General features: G+C 50.8%; 1 protein-coding gene across 1 annotated transcript in view; it reads left to right on the forward strand.

Moving 5' to 3' along the window:
• Positions 1 to 3239: 3239 nt before the first annotated feature.
• Positions 3240 to 21548, forward strand: part of Adgra2 (adhesion G protein-coupled receptor A2) — a 37805-nt gene continuing 19496 nt past the window's right edge. The window contains exons 1-2 of the mRNA XM_021170573.2: positions 3240 to 3868; positions 16717 to 16788. Of these exons, the coding sequence (XP_021026232.1) occupies positions 3477 to 3868; positions 16717 to 16788 (464 nt within the window). The 5' untranslated portion in view covers positions 3240 to 3476. The remainder of the gene's footprint in view (positions 3869 to 16716; positions 16789 to 21548) is intronic.

Below are 21548 nucleotides of genomic sequence, written 5' to 3' on the forward strand. Positions count from 1 at the left end.
AGAGAGAGAGAGACAGAGAGAGAGACAGAGAAAGAGAGAGAGAGACAGAGAGAGAGAGACAGAGAGAGAGAGAGATACAGACAAAGTCTGTGGACAAAGTCTCTTGTCCCACAAACCATCTAAGCCTAAGTTGAACACAAATGGCATTGGCATGATGCTGAGAAGAGAAGTACCATAGTATAGGCATTTAGTGAACATGCGTGCACACACACACATATTACATACAATCGAATGCATACACAGGCACACACACACATATATTACATACATTGAATGCATACACAAGCATACACACATATTACATACATTGAATGCATACACACATACACAATGTTTATTTACATTTCTTGAGCTAGAAAGTCAGATATCCTAGGCCAATCAAGTCCAACTCGGGATTCCCCTGCCAATAACATATATGTACTTGGTCAGGCTCCTTAACTAGGTTGCCTGAGAATAGAAATGAAGTGTGAGTTGCCCTTCTATCTCAAAAAAGAAGCCTGGGGTGTGGCGGTCAAGGGGTAGAATGGAGTTGTGACTCAGTAGGTACGGTGCTTGCTTTCCTCACAAACATGAATCCCTGGATACCATCTCTCACCAGCACTACATAACTGGGCAAGGAAGCATACTCCTGTAGTCCTAGTACCTGGGAGGTATGGGTGGGAAGGCCAGGAGTTCAAAATCATCCTTAGCTAGATACAGTGAGTTCCAGGATAGTCTGGCTGGCTTTGTGTGTCAACCTGGCACAAGTCAGAGTCATCAGAGACCCGGGAGCCTCGGTTGGGAGATGCCTCCACAAGATCCAGCTGTAAGGCATTTTCTCAATGAGTGATCAGCAAGGGAGGACTCAGCCCATGGAGTGTGGGTGGTGCCATCCCTGGGCTGGTGGTCCTGGGTTCCGTAAGGCAGGCTGAGGAAGTCATGGGAAGCAAGCCAGCAAGCAGCGCCCCTCTGTGGCCTCTGCATCAGCTCCTGCCTCCAGGTTCCAGCCCTGCTTGAGTTCCTGTGCTGACTTCCTCCAGTGATGGACAATGAACTGGAAGTGCAAGCCAAATAAACCCTTTGCTTCCCTACTTGCATTTGGGTTATGGTGTTTCCTTGAAGTAACAGAAACCCTGACTAAGGCCCAGGCCAACCTGGGTACCTGAGACCATGGTTGTGTTAAAAGACACAGTCACAGTAAGCCCCCCAAGTAGTGGGAAATGTAAGTGAGTACCAGGTTGCAGCCTTTTAACACACAAAAATTGTACTCCCACACAAGTATAGGCAGGAGAATATGACTTTGGGGAAACGTGCTAAGCAGCTCAGTGGGGCACTTAGAAAGGATTTCAAAGGAAAATGACTGTCCCTGCACTTCAAAATTCAAGTTTCTTCCTCCCTAGATACAAAATGGAGGTGAACCCCACACTCTGGACAATGCGCAGAAGTCAAAATGATGCCCATCTGAACAGGAGTGGTGTGTAAATGTCCCCATCAGGAAACTCAAGCCCACGACGGTGTACCTCCCCTCAACAGCCTGGCAATGTCATCCGTAACTTGTGAGTCTCAGAGGGTGCATGGGACAAGAGACTTTCTCCTGAGCCTTTTGTCTTTTAGCAAAAAGAAATCACAGGGAAGCTGTGACTCAGTCAGAGGCCCCTCAGCTCTTCCCTCTCTCTGGCAGTGGTCTGGTCTGTGTGCCTGGTCTCTCTGCCCATCACCGGCCCCTTTCCTAAGGAATGCAGCCTCCACCAGGCCTGTCTAAGGCTCCTGCTGGGAGTGTCCATTCCACTTCTCAGTTCCTCCATTTGCAACCACTATTTATTTATCTTTGGAAGCTCAAGGAAACAGAGCCTCCAACAGGGACTGACCAGGGACTCTAATGAGGGAAGAAAGCTAAGAAGCTGGCAGCTGGGGCCATCAGGCCTGAGAGAGGCTACTTCCCTGGAAAGGAGATGGGAGATCTGGCTCACAGGCCACAGTGGCAGAAAAGGCACTGAGCACCCCAGTAGGACCAAGGTGGGGTTACTCTGTTGGTGCAGGAGGGTCATGAGCAGGAGGAGTTCTGCCCCAATCCTGAAGTTCTCCCGCTACATAGCAACAAAGGTTCTACTGAGTGATTTAAAAAAAAAAAAAAAAAGTGATGGTTTCTGGGGAAACTGGGACGGCAGCATCCTGGGTCCTCTGACCCCAGCCTTCTCTTCAGTTGGCACTGCAGCACCTCTATCACCCACAGGCATTGGCTGTTGGTCATGTTACTGTTGCTTATTTGAAGTCATGTCCATAGGCACTTTGACTCCCCTGCGGTCAAAAGCCAGATCCTACCTAGGACTGGCCCTTCTTCCTCCTTCTCTTGCCATGGTTTACAAGCAAGGCTCAATAGACTGCACACCCCTAGGTGTTACATGCCGTGTCAAGTCAAACACCTAATAAAAGACATGGAGGGGGGCTGAAACCTATACTGGGATACCCTGGCTGGTGGTACAGTCTGCCCACACCCTAATATAGATCCCTGGGCCTTCTCTTATTTTCCCCTTACTCATTTACTGCCTTGCCCCAACACACACACACACACACACACACACACACACACACACACAGTGTTAACAGGAGGATAGCTTTGGCAGTGTCTGCCTTAACCTTTGACCTCTCCTTGGCCTAATGACATGCACCTCCCGCTGGGCAAGGTCACTGCTCACAGGGTAAGATCTATGGCCTCCTTGTCTCAGTCTTGTGCCCTCCTGCTGTGGCTTCAATCCAAGTCTGAGGGGTGGGAACAGGACTGTGAGAGTCAACTTTTAGATCGGCTCATCACGACAGGGGCCAAAGAGAAACCTTAGATCCTGAGCTAAGTTCAACCCCTTAACCCGGAGCACCAGACATCCCAGGCCAAACCAGAACTTCAACAAAAGTCCTAGGAAAGAGGGTGTGTAGGCTGGATGAGAGAGAGAACGGTTTGTGGAAAGTGATGGTTGCCTTACAAGTCTGAGCTGGGCGGTCGAGAGAGAAAGTCCTGGCCAGTAGAAAGAGTCAGGACAGGACAACAGTCTTAGTTCAGGGTAGGTGATGGGGTATAGGAGTGGGTGTCTGTTCAAGCTGTCTTCTAGGCTTGCACTTGAAGGAGGGCAGCCGCCTGGCAGGGTATCAGGCGGCGCTAGGGCCTCGCAGTGACGAGGCGGTGATGGAGGCGGGCGGGGGCTGGCGGCGGGAGCTGAGCGGCGCCTAGCTGCCCCCATCCATGGCACGGAGCTGCGGCAGCGGCGGCAGCAGCAACAGGAGCCCGGCACGATCCGCTAGGTCTCAGCCGCGCGCAGGGCGAGCCGGCCACGCGCAGGGACCAAGCTTCTGTCGGCTCCGAGCGCTGCGCTGAGACTCCGGCTGCGCTGCCCTGGGCCACCCGCGCTGCGCTGTCAGCTGCGCCCGCGTCCCTCCCGGCCCGGGTGCTCGCAAGCCATGCCCCCGGAGCGCCGCAGCGGGGACCCCGAGGCTTGCCTCCGCCCATGGCCCCCCGCCCCGCCCTCGGGCGCCCCGGGCTCCCGCTGAGCACTCCTCCCGCACGCCCGGGTCCCTCCGGCCGGCGAGCCGTCCGGCCCCTGCGCTGTAGGTCCCCGCGGGGCGATGGGTTGATGGGCGCGGGGGGACGCAGGATGCCGGTGCCTCCCGCGCGTTTGCTGCTGCTGCCGCTGCTGCCTTGTCTTCTGCTCTTGGCTCCTGGAACTCGGGGTGCGCCTGGCTGCCCAGTCCCTATCCGCGGTTGCAAGTGCTCTGGGGAGCGGCCCAAGGGACTAAGTGGCGGCGCCCACAACCCCGCTCGAAGGAGGGTGGTGTGCGGCGGTGGGGATCTCCCCGAACCTCCAGATCCCGGCCTTCTGCCAAACGGCACCATCACCTTGTGAGTACCCTAGTTTGTGCCGGGTAAGGTCAATTAGTGGGGCTTGGGGTGGGGGTGGGGAGCGACGATCTTGCCACTTGAGAGCCTGGGGAAAGTCTGAGTCAAGGCGACAACCGGGAAACTCGAAGTGCTAGGATCAGAGAAACCCCGGCATGGCCCCAGAACGAGAGGCATCGAGGAAGCCTGCTCACCTGCACAGGTGAAGTGCGGGTGGACGGTGGAGTGACCACTCCGTGTCCCTTGTCCCAGATTGGCTAGTGTTGCAGCCTTACGGGGCCCTGAGCTGGGTGAGAGTGGGATCGGCGTCAGGGACCCATTAGGTGGCTGTGGTCCTCACCACCTTTGAGGCTTCGGAGCCCGCATGACAGGGAGCCTGCTGGTTTCAGCTAGCTAGCCTGGTTCCTCTAACTGGGTAATAACCCAGTCTGCGGTGCCCCGCCCCGGGCCTTCGGAGCTCTGCTCCCAGCCGGGCTTCTTGGGCAGAGGGAGCCTGAGACCGAGCCTGAGACCGCTAAGCCTGTCCTTGGAATGCAGGCGCTTCTGATCTAAATGAAACACCCCGTGTCCTAACTCCTCTTGGGCTCTCTCCTATTGCGCATATAGTTTGGCTGTTTATCGATTAACTTAATTACTCAACGATTTGTTAGGAAAACCTGACTGAAGGGAGGCACGTGCCTCCCGGCCTCCTTCCACAGTTCTCCTTTCAAATCGGGGCCTGATTAAGCTCTTGTTTTCCTGGCCCGTGAGCGCCTGTGCTCTTTAACCGGAGTCTCAAGTCCGGGCAACCGCACACGGAGAGCCTCCCGCACCCCAGCGGTTTCCTGAGCTGACCATATGCTCCAAGCTCCATGCGCGACGTGGAGTTTAAGGGTCGTGCCCCGGCGGCGGCTCCTTGCTTTCCTGTTCAGGATCTAGCCTAAAAGCCGCTTCCCCTTCCCTGTCATCCTGACCCTGGAGAGAACCCTTTCTCCAAACCAGCCCAGGGCAGGGGCTGGTTTCATGATTGTACCCAGAACAATACAGTAAGTCCTGTGGCGGGTTCAGAGGCAGCTGGCTTCCTGACAGGACACAACTGGTCAGCTTGTGATGTTGGCCGGCTGGCCTGCATTTTCTCCATCCAGCTGGGCTCTGTGCCTCGCAGTGGAGACTGGATCTCTTCTCTCTCCCACCTCCATGCAAGCTCTGGCTTGCAGCCCTAGTGGCTGCTAAGGAGGTTCACAGTAGGTCTGAGTGTCGTGATGTTTAAGGGTGCTGGAAAACTTGGGCATTCCCCAGCCTACTTAGTTCTGGAGGAGGGAGGAAAAAAAAGTGCTTTGCTGTGAGAAATAGCTGGCCAGCGTTTGTGACACACAGCTGCACCGTGATAGCTCGCTCGCTCGGCAGGGGGTGGAGGTGATTTGTGTATGGGCACATGTTCCAGAGGCTCAGCGAACTCACATGTGTGGGAGCTGTCTCTTGTGTGTCTGTTGGTGGGGATTAGGGAATCCTAACATGGTCAAGGCAGAAGGGAAGGGAGGGGGAAAAAATAGAAAAGTGGTTTTGCAGGACATCTTAGACTGATTTGGCCACTAATGCTTTCCAGCCACGGCTAATTCCCATCTACGCCACTCAGAGGAGCGGGACCAGTTCTTGGTGAGAACATATCGTGGCAAAGTAGCTGCAGACTGGACTTACCTTCCTGCTCCAGCCTTAAGCCCTTCCCTAAGGAACGGCTCCTCTCTCCTCTGGGCCATTCACCTAGCTGGCTTACAGTACCTTCCAAAGAGACTGGTCCCCAGCCAGGCAGGACCCTGAAAAGGACAAGGGAGCCCAGTCACCCACCAGTCTGGAGTGTAATGGAATCTGAATCTCCCTCCAGATGTTTTTCTCAATTTTCCACATTTATGATCCTGATGGGTCTCCACCCAGCAGTCTCTGAAGTTAAAAAAAAAAAAAAAAAAAATCAAACTAGGATCTCAGTGGAAGGTAGGAAGGGGACTCAGTCCAAGCACACTGTCACGGCTCATCTTGAGATGAGACAGGAAGGCTGGAAAGGGGCTGCTGCTTCCAAGGAAGAGCATGGAAATCCCCTTACTTTTTAAAAATCATATTTATTGATATTTTATATGTTTGGGTGGTGTTGCCTGCATGTATGTCTGTGTGAGGGTGGCCGGTGTTGGTGCTATAGACAGTTGTTAGCGGCCGTGTGGTTGCTCAAGTCCTCTGGAAGGGCAGTCAGTGCTCTTAACCCACGGAGCCATCTCTCCAGGACTGGAAGCCCCCTTATAAGTGGGGAGTTTTGCTAGGTGTGGGGTTGGTGCTTGTAATCCTGGGGGAGGACATTGAGTTCCAAGCCATTCTGGGCTACACAGGGAGATCCTGTCTCAAACAAAACAAGACATTAGTCTTTTTCCCACACAGATCCCCACCACACACTTTTTTTTTTTTTTTTTTGCTTGTCATCAGGTAGAGCATCAGGACTTAAGCCAGCTGTTTGTGCCTTGTGGCTGTGTCCTCCCTCTTAGACATTTGCTACAGTCCCCTTCCAGAATGAGTCCCCAGCTGCCAGCCACAGGAACCCTCAAGATAGAAGCCAGGCAGATGCTTAGGGCTAGGACTCAAAGTGCCAGATAAGGTCCCTGTCTGCTAGGGGGCCCTCCCTGGAGCAGTCCTGTTTACCTCATTGAAAAATCCTTCCTCTGGCTCCGGTCGGCCCGTTATCTCGAGCCTGCCTTCTGTTTTTGTACACCACAGGTCCCCCTCTCCCTCACCCTTTGCTTTGTTTCCCCCATGGTGGACTTTCGTTTGCAGTTTTCCAGGAAAGCAGAGCTCTTGGCTTCCTTCCTGATCCATTTCTCACCCCACCCCCAGCCTCACCAGCCCAGTCTGCAGGGCAGCTGTGGGTACAGATGCCCAGAGCGAGAGCCCTTATGAGCCCTCGCTCTGAGCATGATGATCCTAGGGTAGGTAGCTTATGCTGGGGAGGATTTTGTTCTGAATGGGAACCTCCCCAAACTGAGCAGTGGCTAAAGGCCTGCTTTCTGGTCCTGAGCTCTGAGAGTTAAGAGGGGGGAGGAGGCCTGAGAATAAGGGATTCCAGGAAGGGCTGATAACAGATAAAGTACAGAAGGAAATCTCACCAGGAGCACCCCAGAGGACACCAGCCAGGGCCATAAATTCCTACTTCATCCGCACTGAAAAGGGTCTCAGAGATCAACAAGCCCAGGCCCACAATTTAAGGCTTTGTAGCTGAGGAAGTTAGAGGGATTGCTAGGTGGGATCAGTGTGGAATTAGCTCATAGGATCTTAGTGTTTCTACCAGATGAGGATCCTGCTATTCAGGATCTAGTGGATACAAATGCTGCTTTAAAAATCCATTTCTCTCCCCCCCACCCTGCCCCCGACCCCCACTCTCTGGCAGGACCAATGTCCTTTTGACCTGGGAACATTTCAGGCTGAGTGAGGAAGTGCAGACATGGGGTAAATCATTGTTCATCCCTTCAGAATAGGCAACCTGCTTGGCCTAAACAGATGTTCCTGTCCAGGGCGGAAGGGGCTGTCTGCACAGATATGCCCACTACTAGCTGGGTACTCATGTTTGAGAGTTTGATGGTCATGAATAGGGAGAGATAGGGTTCTTATTGGACCCTGTGCCATGCTCCTGCCTCGAGGTGGGAGGGGGGATGGCTCACGTGCAAAGATCTCCCTTGGGACTCTCAGCTCTGGCCTGGGATTCAATGCAAACCACCGGGATTGAGTTAGGAGAGTGTGGAGCAAAGTGTGCCAACCACCAAGCACACAGCCTTAGGGCAGTGGAAAGATGCTGGGTATAGGGGCGGGCCCAGCCTGCTTCCCCACCCCCTTCTCTTCTACCCTCTTTCCCCCATATGGTTCTCATAAGGTCTGGGCTCCGAGACAGCGGCCAGAGGAAGTGGCTGTGTACAGAGAGCTTTTGTGAGCAGGGGAGGGGGAGGGGGGAGTAGACAGAAAGAAGGAAAGAAAGGAGGGAAGAGGCCAGAGATGAGGGAGGGCTGAGGCTCTTAACACACTCCCAAGCACTTCAGGCTGAAGGTCTCACCTTGTGAACTCCTGGACCCTTTGCCTATCTCAAGTGAAGGCTCAGGAGAATCCCAGGGCCTCCTGACTCCGCCCACACACCTTCTTGAGGGGCTGTAGGTGGTGAGCCCCTGACTGTCCATGCTTGGTAGTCTTGAGAATGCCTATTCTCTAGACTCCTGGGGCAATGCGTGGTCCTGGTTTCGGAGAGCCCTGTGAGAAGAGCGGAACCACCAGGTATTGGGTGGAGAGATCCAAACCTGTGCTTTAGGCTGGAGGAGGCATTAGCCCCAGAGTGGAAAAGCCTGATAAAGCCTAAGGTCTCCTGTGCAGAGCTCCGCCCCTCCCTAGCTCACAAGCCTTCCTCTATCAAATTAGTGCTTCTGATTCCCTGTTACTAGACCATTATTTTCTGCATTGAAGAGACTGGGACCCATTATACTGGGTTCCAAAGACATACTTCAGCCCCAAGTGGTACCAGGACCTGACTAGGATGGGGTCATTTCTCTGGATTAAACAAGATATGTGAATGGACACTCTGACCCCTAAGGCCCTTTCTGCAGGCTCCTGTGGAATTGGTGTAGGGCCTGAGAACTCTCCCCATTGTGCAGACAAACCAGTATAATATGAATCTAATGTAGGTTGACTCTTAACATTTGGGGGTCATATTTATATATAAACTGAGAGATTATTTCTATGTTTATCCCACACGTGGGTCATAGGGACAAGACCCTCTCCTGCTTCTAAGTTGATCCGGGTCTTTCCACTCCTTTTATAGCCTCTGTCTGCTGCTTCACGGGAGCCCAGAGAGGGTAGGACAACTCCCCATTGTCAAACAGCCTTCCCAGGAGCAGTAACTCTCTCATCACCCCTAAGGGAGAGGCTGTACAGAGAGGAGAGGGGAGAAAAGTGAAGGGAAGTTGCCCTGGGCCAAGGAACCAGAAGGAAAATCCGGTGACCATCAGGAAGGGCCGCTGAGAGGGGCTGTTTATTTTCTTTCCCCCAGCCTGGCTGCTGTGTTCTATTTAGAGCTCAGACACTGACAGGACTGAGTTGCCTCCTCCCCTTCCTCCCTCCTCTGAGGGGCCCCCATCCTTCCCAAACTCCAGAACATTCCTTTGCTTTCAGGATCGGACCACAGAGAGGGAGGGCAAATGGGGTTGGGGGGAAGAGCAGAGAAACTGGAGGGAGCTGACACTGAGGCCCCATTCCCCCAACCCTAGTCTTCCCTGGGGAAGACACGATAGGGGCACATTGAGGTATGCAAGATGGATGGGGCCAGGTGAGGGCAGGCTATGGGTGACCTGAGGAGGGAGCTGTAGCCTGAGCAGGGGAGCAGGACGTCTCCCAGCTGGATAGGAAAGGAGAGGGATGGGCGCCCCTCTCACCCCAGCCTCCACCACTCCCAGGGTTGGTGTCTTGCTGGTATTGGGTGGAGAGATCCAAACCTGTGCTTTAGGCTGGAGGAGGCATTAGCCCCAGAGTGGAAAAGCCTGATAAAGCCTAAGGTCTCCTGTGCAGAGCTCCGCCCCTCCCTAGCTCACAAGCCTTCCTCTATCAAATTAGTGCTTCTGACTCCCTGTCACCTCTGCAGGTGACTTCAGAAGCACAGAGCTGAGTGCTACAGTTTAAATAAATAAAGGGGGCCCAAAAATTAGCTCTCCCTTTCTGTGCTTGAGTCAGGTCTCGGAGACAGAAGGAGTTAGTGGACAGAAGGAAATTTTAAAAAGATGTTTTGGGTTTGCTTTGTTTTGTTTTTAAGACAAGATCTCACTACGTAGCATTGGCTGGTGTTATAGCTCTGGCTGGCCTAAACTGGCTGTGTAGACCAGGCTGGCCCTGATTTGGCACAGCTGGCTCTGCATTGAACTCCATGGTCAATGAGTATCCCCGTCCTGGGAGCTCTGCTTACCCAGTTCGCTCAGCCTGTGTCTACTCATTTAACCCCCTGAAGCAGGTGAGAGATGAGGTCCTTGTCCCAAGAACCTTACAGCCTTGGAGACTAAGAGCATTGAGCTGTACAATGATGGGTGGTTCCAAATTAACACTAGGGAGGGAAGATGAAAGGACTAACTTCCATATAAGTATGAAGGATGGATCAGCCAGTGCGGGTTTTGCTCCTCTGAGACAGGAAGATCAAGAACAGCCTGGAATACACAGTGAGGCCCTGTCTCAGAAACCATGAAAAGGTAATAGCTAATTAATCCTTTGGGATTTATTTACTTACTTATTTATATATTTACTTACTTACTCACTTATTGGGTATCAAACCTAAGACCTTTTACACCCCAGCTCTGTTCACATTTTGAAGGAGTACTTTTCTTCCTCTATTAGCTTGGATCCCCACTGATAGGATTTTATCTCATAGCAGTAGTCAGTAGTCCTCTCTGTCCCACCCCCACCCCCTAAAATGTTTCTCCCTCTACTGTGTGAGTGTTTGATAGGTCTAGGGAATGAATGGATGAAAGTCTAGGTGTCTCTGTGTTCCTTGCACTCCAGCAAGAGAGCTGGGACCACAAAATCCCCACCAAGTCTCCTTCAGCACTTTCCACAGGCGCCTGTAGTGCTTTGTTAGAGGTTTCTGCCTATAGATTGGGTCCTAAAACTCAAAATCACTCCTTTCTCATATAAACCCAAATACCTTGGTTTTGCCCACTCCTTACCAAGTCGGGTGCCCTTGTAGAGATAGTTAGAAGAAGGAGACAAGACCTACAAAAAAGTTTAGTTAGAGGTAAGCAGAAAAGCAGGAGTCAGGATATAAGACAGTTTCTCCTTTGGTCTTGGTCTTGACCCATGGCTCTTTGACTTGCTCTGTGTCCAGGTTGAGGTTAGGGGTAGTGTCCAGACAGGGCTCTCTAGTACTGGAGAAAGGAGAGATCCACCCTGCTCTTCTATTGCCTGATGTCCTCCGGGACTGCCTGGGCAGGCTTCCAGCCAAGCAAAGCAGTGGTAAAGATGATCAGGAGTGGTCAGGGTGTGTCCTAGACACCAAGGGCAAATGCAAAGAGAAAGGAAGCCATGGAGGGGCAGCCATTAGGCTATATCCTTAACTATAAACATCATTGGTATGGCTCATTGATCAAGTAGGACATTTGGTCATGCAAATTAAGGATTGGTCCATGCTTCCAGTTTGTCGAATATGTTTATTTATGCTGGGGACCAGACAGGGGCTTCACACATATCAGGCAAGAGCTTTATCACCAAGTTATAAACCCTGGAATGGCATTTTTGTCCTAGAGGTGATGATTATATTTTAGGTTTCAGGCCCTGGAAATACTCAGAGGCCCCAAGCTCTATACTACAGAACAATCTGGAAGCTCAGGCTTCCCCTGGATGGTTCAGCATAGCTTATCAGGAAACAGACAATACCCCTCCCCCTCATTACTCAGCCCCCTAGTGCCACACACCAGCAGCGGGCATTGGTGCCAGGGCCTTCCCAGATTGTACAAAGCTGGTGAAGGTCTAAACCCCTGGCGCTCTGGGCCCTAGAGAGTGTCCATCCTGTGTCTGCTGAATCAGAGAAGGGAGACTCTCACACACGTTGACTTTCTTAGGCACGTGAGAACCTTTCGGTGCCGGCACATGTTGGTTCTAATAGAGCAGGGCCCACATGAGTCCTATGGGGTCGTTTTTGATGTGGGAGTGGTATCTGGTGAGTTCCTGTGGCTACCCAGAGGCCACAAGGACTCTCAGAGACGCCAACCGCTTGCTCCACTGGTGGTTACTCTCTTCACTCGCTTCCCTAAAATAGGGCCCCAACCCTGAGAGGATTCTGGAATGGCTTTGGTGTACCCAGTATTTGGCCTGATTTCAAACTCGAGAGTAGAGAAAAGGGGACCCCAGGGACTAGCCCTCCTTCCCATAGAAAGTTTGAGCTGAGGGCAAGGGGGTGGGTGGGAGCAGAAGCTAAAGATGTCTGCCTTTCCAGGGCTCTGTGGGGCCTTGTAGGGTTAGTGCGGTTGGAAGGGACTGCCAAGCTGGTTCCCTGTGAGGCAATATTGTGTGAGAGAAGTATAGCCCGAGGATGGATCTGACTGGGGAGTTTAAAGAAAACCCTAGCTGGTACTGTATATGGAATAGCTGGATGGAGCTGGGGGGGGGCGGGGGGGGGGGACATAGTTCTCTCTCTCCTACCCAGACTGCTGCCCAAGCTTTTCTGAGACAGTCAACAATGGTGGGAATGTTTTTCTTTCCATTGGATAGAGCTGTGTGTGTACGTGAGGGTCTGTGTTCATTCCCTGCACTATCAGATCTGCAACTTCCTTTTTATTTGCCTACCTGTAACACCTCCAGACACACAAGACCCTGGTCTTCCTCCCCTGTATCAGTAAAAACAAGTTCCTAGGTCCCCACACTTGAAAATAAAAAACAAAAAAAAAAAAAAAAAAAAAAAAAAAAAAAAAAAACAACAGAAACCCACAAATGCTCTCTGGATGCTGCAGGTTTAAAGTACAAATTCCTTGGCTCTCTTGGGGAAATTAGGGGATTGAGGGAATCAGGCCGTATAGCCAGCCATCTGCTGGGGTCTGTCAAAAGTGGCACTTCTGCCTGGAGGGGTGGAGCCCATTGGAAAAAAATTAAGAGTTGTTTGCCTCATGGCTGCCTGNGTGTGTGTGTGTGTGTGTGTGTGTGTGTGTGTGTGTGTATGTGTGTGTGTGTAGATCAGAATCATGGCCTCTGCATGTAGAAAATGTATGAGCTTCAAAGCTTTAGGGGCTGGCATTTGTGCTGGTCAAGCAGGAATCATGGGTTGCAGCTGTCCTCTACCTGCAGCCCTGCCTTTTCCCAGTACAGAGGCATGTAGAGGAGGCCAGTTATATACAGGAGGTCTCCTCCGCAGAATAGGGTAGGATGTGGTCTGGAGCTGGCCAGGCCAAGAGATGTATTATTTTGGTCCTGAGTTTTATCCTGGACTGCCTCACGGGCTGTTCGCCGCCTTCTGTGATGCTCCTGAACCCTACAATGTTAGGTGTGCACACTTAGAATGTAGCTGGTCTGAGCCAGGATGTGCTGGTAGGAGTGCAGGACACTCCAGATTCCAAAGATTTGTTACACACAGAGAAGTAAAACATCTAATGAATAATGTTGCAACTAGATTACAAGTTGAAATGAAAAGACGTTGGGCCGGGCATGGTGGTACACGCCTTTAATCCCAGCACTCAGGAGGCAGAGACAGGCGGATTTCTGAGTTTGAGGCCAGCCTGGTCTACAAAGTGAGTTCCAGGACAGCCAGGACTACACAGAGAAACCCTGCCTGGGGGGGGGGGGGGAGAAAAGACGTTGGGTATGTTGGGTTTAATCCGATTTTATTAAAATTAATTTTAAGCTTTAACAAGCTTTTTTTAAAAAGAGACTGATAGAAAATTTAAAGTTACACATTGTGGTTGATGTTCTATTTCCATGAGCCAGCTCTAAGTTAAAGGTTTGGGATATATGAAAGAGGTTAGGAAATGTAGGGCCTCCATCACCACTTATGAGCCCATCTGAACAGAGGTCTCACAGTGACCTGTTACTCCAGCTCCTCTGGCCTGCACAGGTACATGCACACCCATGCACACATCCACAGAGCAGATGCTCATACTCATCATTTAAAAATAATAACATTTTTAAAAGAGAGGGAAAGCAGGGCTGGCAAGATGGCCCAAAGGACAAGGGCACTTACCACTACCCCTGGAGCCCAAATTCTCATCTCAGAGACAGCATGTTAGAAGGGACAAACCTGCTTTTGCAGGTTGACCTCTGATATGAGTACTTTGATATGTTTCTTGCATGCATTCATGAATGTACGCATGCACGTGCACACACACACACACACACACACACACACACACACACACACACTACATGTATATGTGATGCTCCCGAACCCTACAATTATATATGTGTGTGTGTGTATGTATGTATATATGTGTGTGTGTGTGTGTGTGTGTATGAATGAAAGCAAGAATAGGAGGGAAAAAAGGAGAGAGGAAAAAGGATGGAAAACAGGAAAAGAGGGAATACATTTCTGTGGGTATGGACATGCATGTGGAAGTCAGAGGACAATGTTCAAGAGTCGCCTTCTTCTTCCGCTATGTTTATCCTGAGGGTCGAACTCGGGTCACCGGGCTTGGCAGCTAGTGCCTCTGTCCACTGAGCTGTCTCGCTGGCCCCTGGTGTAAGATGAAGGAAAAGATGCTTTTTAAAGATTGATTGATTTCCTTACTTAGTTATTATGAGATAGTCTTACTAGGTAGCTCTGGATGGCTTGGAACTCGGAGAGATTCACCTGCCTCTGCCTCCCAAGTGCTGGGATTAATGTTGGACACCACTACACCTGGTGTAGTGGTGTCCAACATTTACCTTTTAAAGATTTACCTTTTAAAAAGATTGTGCCTTTTTTTTCCTAAAGAGTAAAAAAATATGTTTTATGGGTGTGTGTTTATGTACATGTGTGTATATATGTACTGTGTGCATGCCTGCTGCCCAAAGAGGCCAGAAGAAGGCATTGGATCGCCTTGGAACTGGAATTGATCTTGAGAGAGTGCCACACTATGTATACCCTCAATGGCCTGAGCTCACTATATAGACTGGTCTGACCTCTAACTCAGAGAGTTCTGCCTCCACCTCGCCTCTCTCTCTGCCTCTCTGCCTCTCTGCCTCTCTGCCTCTCTGCCTCTCTGCCTCTCTGCCTCTCTGCCTCTCTGTGTTCTGCAATTACAGGCAGGCATTCACCACTAACTACACCCTGGTTAGTGTAGGATTTTTAATGTCAGGGGTTTTCTAACTGGAGTCCTCAATCCTGAGACATTCCTTAGAACTTAGACCAGTTTCTCACTCCAAGAGAACATCCATCTTCCAATCTTGAGCGCTCGCGTTCTCCGGGGCTTCTCTGTTTGTGAATCAGAGCTCTGTTCTGGCATCCTTACCCATAAAACAAGAAAAGGGGAGTTTCTTTGAAAAGCTCTTACTTTTCCCTATGTCTGAGCTATCGTTCGACTTTCATTTTGTTTTTGCTGTGTGTGTTGGGTCTGCACATATTAACTATATGCTCTATATTCTTACTCTGAGCTGTACCTCAGTTCTGATGTGATGGGCTTCTCCCCCCCACCCCCATGGTTTCCTCTGTACTGGAGGCTGTCTCTCAGTTCTTGATTCCTTCTTCCTCCTGTCTTAGCTCCCTGCATCCTCGTTACAAGTATGTGGCTTACAGCCGGCACCTTTAATGTGCTCTTTGAAATATCGTGATGGAGTGTGTGTGCGCACGTGAATGTGTGTGTGCAGAGCATTTTGGAAACCTAGTAATTTCCCCTAAGTCATCCTTCTGCTGGAAAACATTACCGTGCCACCCTTGGAAGGACTGTTAGACTATTGGACCGTACTGGGAGTTGGAAATGATCTACCTGGAGGGAAGAAAGAGATGAGGTATCTACCTCTTTCCATTGATCCAGCGACACCTCGTTCTCTTGCCTCCATCCTAGCCATTGTGGGGCCTGGGATATGGTCCAGTGGTGTACTTAGCATTCCAAAGGTCACGGACACTTGGAGGCTGGGGGTCCTTCTCTGCTTTGTTGAGCTATTCGTACCTATGAGGCTTGCAGTCAGATCTCTTTGACAGCTCCTCTACATTTGCTTCTTAGCCCCGTTTCTCTGTATACCGCAGAGCACAGAGGCCATCTACTCCAGAGCCGTCTTAAAGTTTGTACTTTGGTCCTCCAGCAAGTTTTCCACTAATAAGAACAAAGCAAAGAAGGGGGAAAACCTTTGCTTCAGTCCAGGGCTGCCAGGAGTTTAGGATGAGAGATCTCATTAAAGCTTTTCTAATAAGCAATTAACTGGAGGGTTGAGCCCTCTGGCTGGTCTGGAACTCCCTCCTCCTAACAAGAAGTCTGGGAGAGAGAGGCTGAGTGGGTGGGCCAAGATGAGGCTGGGGGCCTCTTTTTCCCTAGAATATAAACAATAAATAAACAAAGGTTGGAGCAGCGATTGCAAAGGGTTGGGGGCAGGGTGGGGGGAGGTCTGGTTTTCTATCAGATCCGGTGCTTCATCAGTCTTTCTACAGGTTGGGAAGACAAGGAGACAGTAGCAGTGCAGCCCCTCTGAACTGGAGACCTTGATGTCCCAGAGTGGGCACCTTCCAGTAGAGTCCTTAAGTCCAAGGAAAGAATTAGAAAGCTCGCTTCTACGGGATTTCCTTTGCACACCCCTTTCTCCCCGTCTTGTTTTGCTTGTTTGGTTTTTGTCTTGTGAGACTGGATCCCAGGTAGCCCAGGCTGGCCTAGAACTTATGGAATCGAGGATGACCTTAAGCTCCCACTCTCTTGCCTCTACCTCCCACACATTGGAACTGAAGGAGTGTGCATCCATGCAAGGCTTTAGGGTTCCTTTTCCGTCCCTGACCCAGATGAGGCCAGCCTCCCCATCACTATGCTCTAGATTTTGGATCAAGGGAGGGCTTCTGCAAGGACAGAGCTGGGGTGGGGGGCACTGGCAGGGGCTCCGTGGGGTTGAAAATGAGGTTCGAAATTGTAAACAAGCCATCACAACATCTACTGAGCCCTAACTCAAATTAGGTCCAGTCTACGGGCCCTTTACTGCTTCCTTGGGAGAAATGTATGGCTTGAGGCTCTCACTATGGCTAGACTGTTGCATCAGCTGCTCCCTATATATAAAACCTCCTAGAGTAGCAGGTAGGGTCCCTGCTTCATAACTCTAAGTGGCAACATTTACATAGTGCCGCACGGCCATCTTGGGAACCTGGGTCCCTGCTCTGTCTGCACTTGGCACTGCCTAGCTTCTAATAGCGCGTATCTATGTTCCTTCTGTCCCTTCAGGCTCTTGAGCAACAACAAGATTACTGGGCTCCGCAATGGATCCTTCTTGGGACTGTCCCTGTTGGAGAAGTTGTAAGTGCTGGAAGTATTGGGGCAAGGTGGGGCAGGGGGTGGGGTGGCATGATAACAAAGGGTAGGATGGTCACTCTGGGGAGGAAGAGGTAGAGAGGGACTGGGACCTGCAGAGCCAGAGCTAGTTTAGATGACAGAGCTGCTGGTCTGGGAGAGGAAGCAACTGGCTTTTCAGTAGGGACTGCCTGGTGATCTAGGCAAAGTAAGGTCTCTTCCCTGATCTAGGCAGAGGTGGGGCAAAGGGAAGCTCATTAATACTCTTTAATGAGCAATTAGCTAAGAGGTCTGAGTGAGCCCTCTAGCCAACCTCCCAGTTTCCCCCAGCTGGCAGCCCAGCATGAAATGGCTGAGGGAGACTTAATGTGATTGAGCACCCTTTCCTCCATCCAGAAAAACAAACCAACAACCAGGGCCTGGACTGAGGGTGCAGAGCTCAGGCACGTCTGAGGCTCGCACACCCCCTCCCCCACCGATTTCAAGGTGCACTTGGAAAGAAGTGTCCTTACTCCCTCCTTGAGACCCTCAGCCCATTCTGATGACCCCTGGGGCTGGTTAGGGACCTTTGGTGGGAGAGTTATTGAGCAGGAGCCAGGGGGCCACGGAAATTAGAGATGTGAGACCATAGAAGGCTGAGGGCTCCGCTGTGCCCGAGGGCTGGACTAAGTCACTTAACCTGCCAGGTGAGAGTTTGCATCAACCAACGGCCGTACTTCCAGAACCCAGCCTAGGCCATCACTTTGGGTTCTTGTCCCCCTCTACCCATGTCCCCAGCCTTCCTAATGCCCTAAGGCCCTTCAATACAGGGCCTTATGTTGTGATGACCCCCATAGAATTATTTTCATTGCCTCTGCATACCTGTAGTTTTGCTACTGTTGTGAATCATAATGTAAATATGATTTCCGATAGTCTTAGGTAATCTGTGAGGAAGGGTCATTTGATCCACAGGTCAAGAATCACTGCCTTATATGAAAGAATCCTGGGCTCTTGTTCTCTCTCGGGAACTGATTCTTGTTTTCTTTTCCACCCATATCCTCCTCTGGAACCTCTGGCATCCTTCTCCGAGGCATTCCTAATTCATGCACTAGGGCCCTTGACTCCCTCTTATACCATTTGGTTCCAAAGCCTTGGGTCAGTGTGATGTAAAATACAAACAGAGAAGGGTGACACTGGTGTGCTGGAGATCATGCGCAATCTGTACATGTGACCTCAGAGGAGTCTGAGGGCCTCTTTCAGACAACTTCAAAGGAAGTGTTAGCCGAGCAGTGGTGACACACACCTTTAATCCCAGTACTTGGGAGGCAGAGGCAGTGGATTTCTGTGTTCGAGGCCAGCCTGGTCTACAGAGTGATTTCCCAGACAGCCAGGGCTATACGGAGAAACCCTGTCTCGAAAACAACAACAGCAACAACACAAACAAACAAAGGAGGTGTCATCAAGACTAGAAAGTTCAAGGGCAACAGACAGGTAGAATCCGCTTAACCATGTTCTGCTTTCTTATAAAAGCCCCTTCCCTCCCACCCGATTCACAGGGGAAGTGAAAAGTTTGCTAAATCCACCAAGGTGTTCTTGGTGGGAGACAAGAGTGGTCAAGTCCACGTGGGTTCCTAAAACTCTAATCTGGGGCAGGCCAGGAATAGAAGGCCCTGGGAGGGAGGTGAGGGTGGTATGGTGTGGTGTAGGGCTGTATGTCTGTGTTCAGGGTCCTCTGGCTCTGCAGCTCCTATCTGTGATAATGACAGAAGGCTAGCTTCTAGCTCAGGTCTGAGGCTCAAAGAAATCCTCGCCCCCCCCCCCACCCCCAGATGGTGCCATTGACATAGAATGCTGCACAGCACGGTTCTAGAGGGAGCCTGGGTCCCCACTCCATCCACAGTCTGCACCATCCAGCTTTTAATAGCATATTCTGTTTGGATTCTTTTTTTTTTTTTTTTTTTTTTTTTGAGATAGCCTTGTGATTGTAGCCCAGGCTAGCCCTGGGCTCTGAAGCCTCCTGCTTTAGCCCACTAAATGCTAGGATTACAAGTGAGGGAAGAAGTTCATCCTTCCGTATGTGATTGAGCATTTGGGAACAGATCTGTCTTGATTTGTCTCTTTTCCAAGACAGGCTTTCTCTGTGCAGCCCTGGCTGTCCTGAACTCGTACTGTAGACCAGGCTGGCCTCAAGCTTAGAGATCCACCTGCCTCTGCCTCCCGGGTGCTGGGATTCAAAGTGTGTGTACCACCACCACCACCACCACCACCACCAGGTTTTTTATGTCTTGATTTAAAGAGGGCAAGAAACCAAACATCTCTGCAGGGGTCTTTTGGGAGAAAGGCAAGCCTATATGTTTTCCTTCCTGGCACCCATGGTTGAGCACATCTGTGAATCTCAAGCGGCCCTTCCGACATCTCCCATCTGTCTTCTTGTTTCCTGTGTCCTCTTTTCCTTCAGAGACACCATGGCTACCTATTCTCCTTTCTACCTGTACAAAGTACCAAATTAGGCTCTTCTCCCCAGCACCACGGACAGGGAGCCTGCAGCCAGGGTCCTTCAGAGGAAGTACCTGAAAAGAGGTCTTGATTGCCAAGGCGTTGACTAACCAGCTATGCCATGAGAAAAGACACGGCAAGAATTCCCACTCTGAGGCCTCAAACCTTAGGTTCAGTTCCCAGTGTTATGTTTCATAAGAAGATAAGGTGAGAAGGAATATGTGTGGTGGAGGTGTAGTTAGGTGTGGGGGAAGGGGGTGCCTCCGAGGCCCCAGCCACACCATGGCATAGTACAAAATAGAGTTTATCCAGGGCATTGGGGGGGGGTGCGGAGTTGAGAGGATAGTAGAGACAGAGAAATGCAGAGAGAGGGAGTCAGGGAGTAGAGAAGTAGAGGAGGAGAGGCCAGCCATGAGCTCCTGGAGAGAAAGGGGGAAAAGGGGGGAGGGGTGAGAGGACAGAGCAAGAGAGAGAGGAGGGGCAAGCAGCCCCTTTTATAGTGAGTCAGGCACACCTAGCTGTTGCCAGGTAACTGTGGGGCAGAGCTTAGACAAAATGCTATCACCCAGCACCTGTAAACTAGATGTGGTAGCAAATGCCTATAACTCCTGAGGACCATGAGTTCAGGGTTATCCTCTGATACAGTAAGTATGAATCCAACCGGAATTATATGCGAATATAATTATAAATTGTTTGCAGAGGCGAAATGAGCTCTCAGCTCTTTGGGGATGCAGACTGAGTTCAAGGCCAGTGTAAGATATAGTCAACTCCATCTCAAAAAAGGAAGACAAAGAAGAAGAAAGGGAAAAAAAATGCCTAGAGCAGTGGTTCTCAACCTGTGGGTCTCGACAGGGAAAGATGCTACCGTCTTGGGCTAGAATTTCCTCTTAATAAAGATATTTTTCTCCTGAGCCTTCAGCTGATTACAGGATATCCAACTGCATTGTTGAAGGGGTCTCGTTAAGGCCATCTGCAGAACACCTCCACGGGGCACTCATGTTAGCAAGATCTAACATTAGTGGTTTGTATGTTGTTTTGATATGGGAGTCTCACCGAGTAGCTCAGGATGGCCTTGAAATGCTGTATTCAAATGACTCTCCCCATAAGGAGCCAGTCCTGTAAGTACGCACCACAACACACAGCCAGATGGGTGTATGACCCACCACTGTGCTAAGGTAGGGAGAAGGCCCATAAGGAATGCAAGCCCTGGGTCCCATTCCTGAACTTGGTAAATCACTGGGTCAGATAGGGCCTGGGAGTTTTACCCAGCAGGAAAGGAGTTCTCATGCTCATCTGAGCTTGGGAGCCAACGCACCAGATGACCCCCAGACTGTGGGCCTATTCATCACAACTGTGACATCGTAGCCTGGTGTGTAGTTGGTGTCCAGGAAACACTGATCCCTCTGTCCAGTGGGAGGTCTCGGATGTCTAGGCATGGGCAGCTGAGACCATGTCCATTCCACATCCCACGATCTGCAGGCATCCTGTCCTATGGGAGGTTTGGGATCTGGTCTAGTCACTGCAGTGGTAAGCTGAGAGCCCATCAGGTCTTTGCAAATGGATGAAAGGGTGTGTGTGTGTGTGTGTGTGTGTGTGTGTGTGTGTGTGTGTGTGCATGTGTGTGTGTGTCGGTGACAGGGACATCAGCGTGAATGTGACATTGGAGGACAGAAGAAGAGAAGCGGAGTGCATGCAGAAGTGGCTGTGTTTAGAGGATCTTAGTGGCTCACACCTTTTATCCCAGCACTTGGGAGATAGAGATGGGTCTCTAAGTTCGAGGCTAGCCTGATCAATGGGGTGAATTCCTGGACAGCCAAGGCTACACAGAGAAACTCTGTCTTGAAAAACACAAAAAGAAAGGATCTTAGTGGTGGATCTAGGATCCAGGGGGACTCTATCTCTATCAATTGGGTATGATGAACCAAAAATCCTGTCTGCCACAGGAAGCTCATGGACAGCCCAGGGACTGTATAGAAGGACCAGATGTTCCTAAAGCACTTTTCCTTATGGCCCCTCAGCCTGACTCAGCCTGTTTGTGACTCAAAGGAAAGACATTTGGGACAGGGGAGAAACTGACAAAAGCGTACGCCAGGGCTAGCTGTGGTAGCCAGACGTAGTAGAACACTTGTAATCCCAGCCCCGGGGAGGGAAGCAGAGGCAGAGATGCTGTTGCAAGTTTGAGGATGGCTTAGAACTCATCGTGTGGACCAGGCTAGGCTGGGCTACATAGCTTTACAGAAAACCATCTCAAAACAAACCAATAAAAGGCTCAGGATCAAATCCCGTTCTTT

Source organism: Mus caroli, chromosome 8 (genome assembly GCF_900094665.2).
Source record: "Mus caroli chromosome 8, CAROLI_EIJ_v1.1, whole genome shotgun sequence".
NCBI classification, from domain to species: domain Eukaryota; kingdom Metazoa; phylum Chordata; class Mammalia; order Rodentia; family Muridae; genus Mus; species Mus caroli.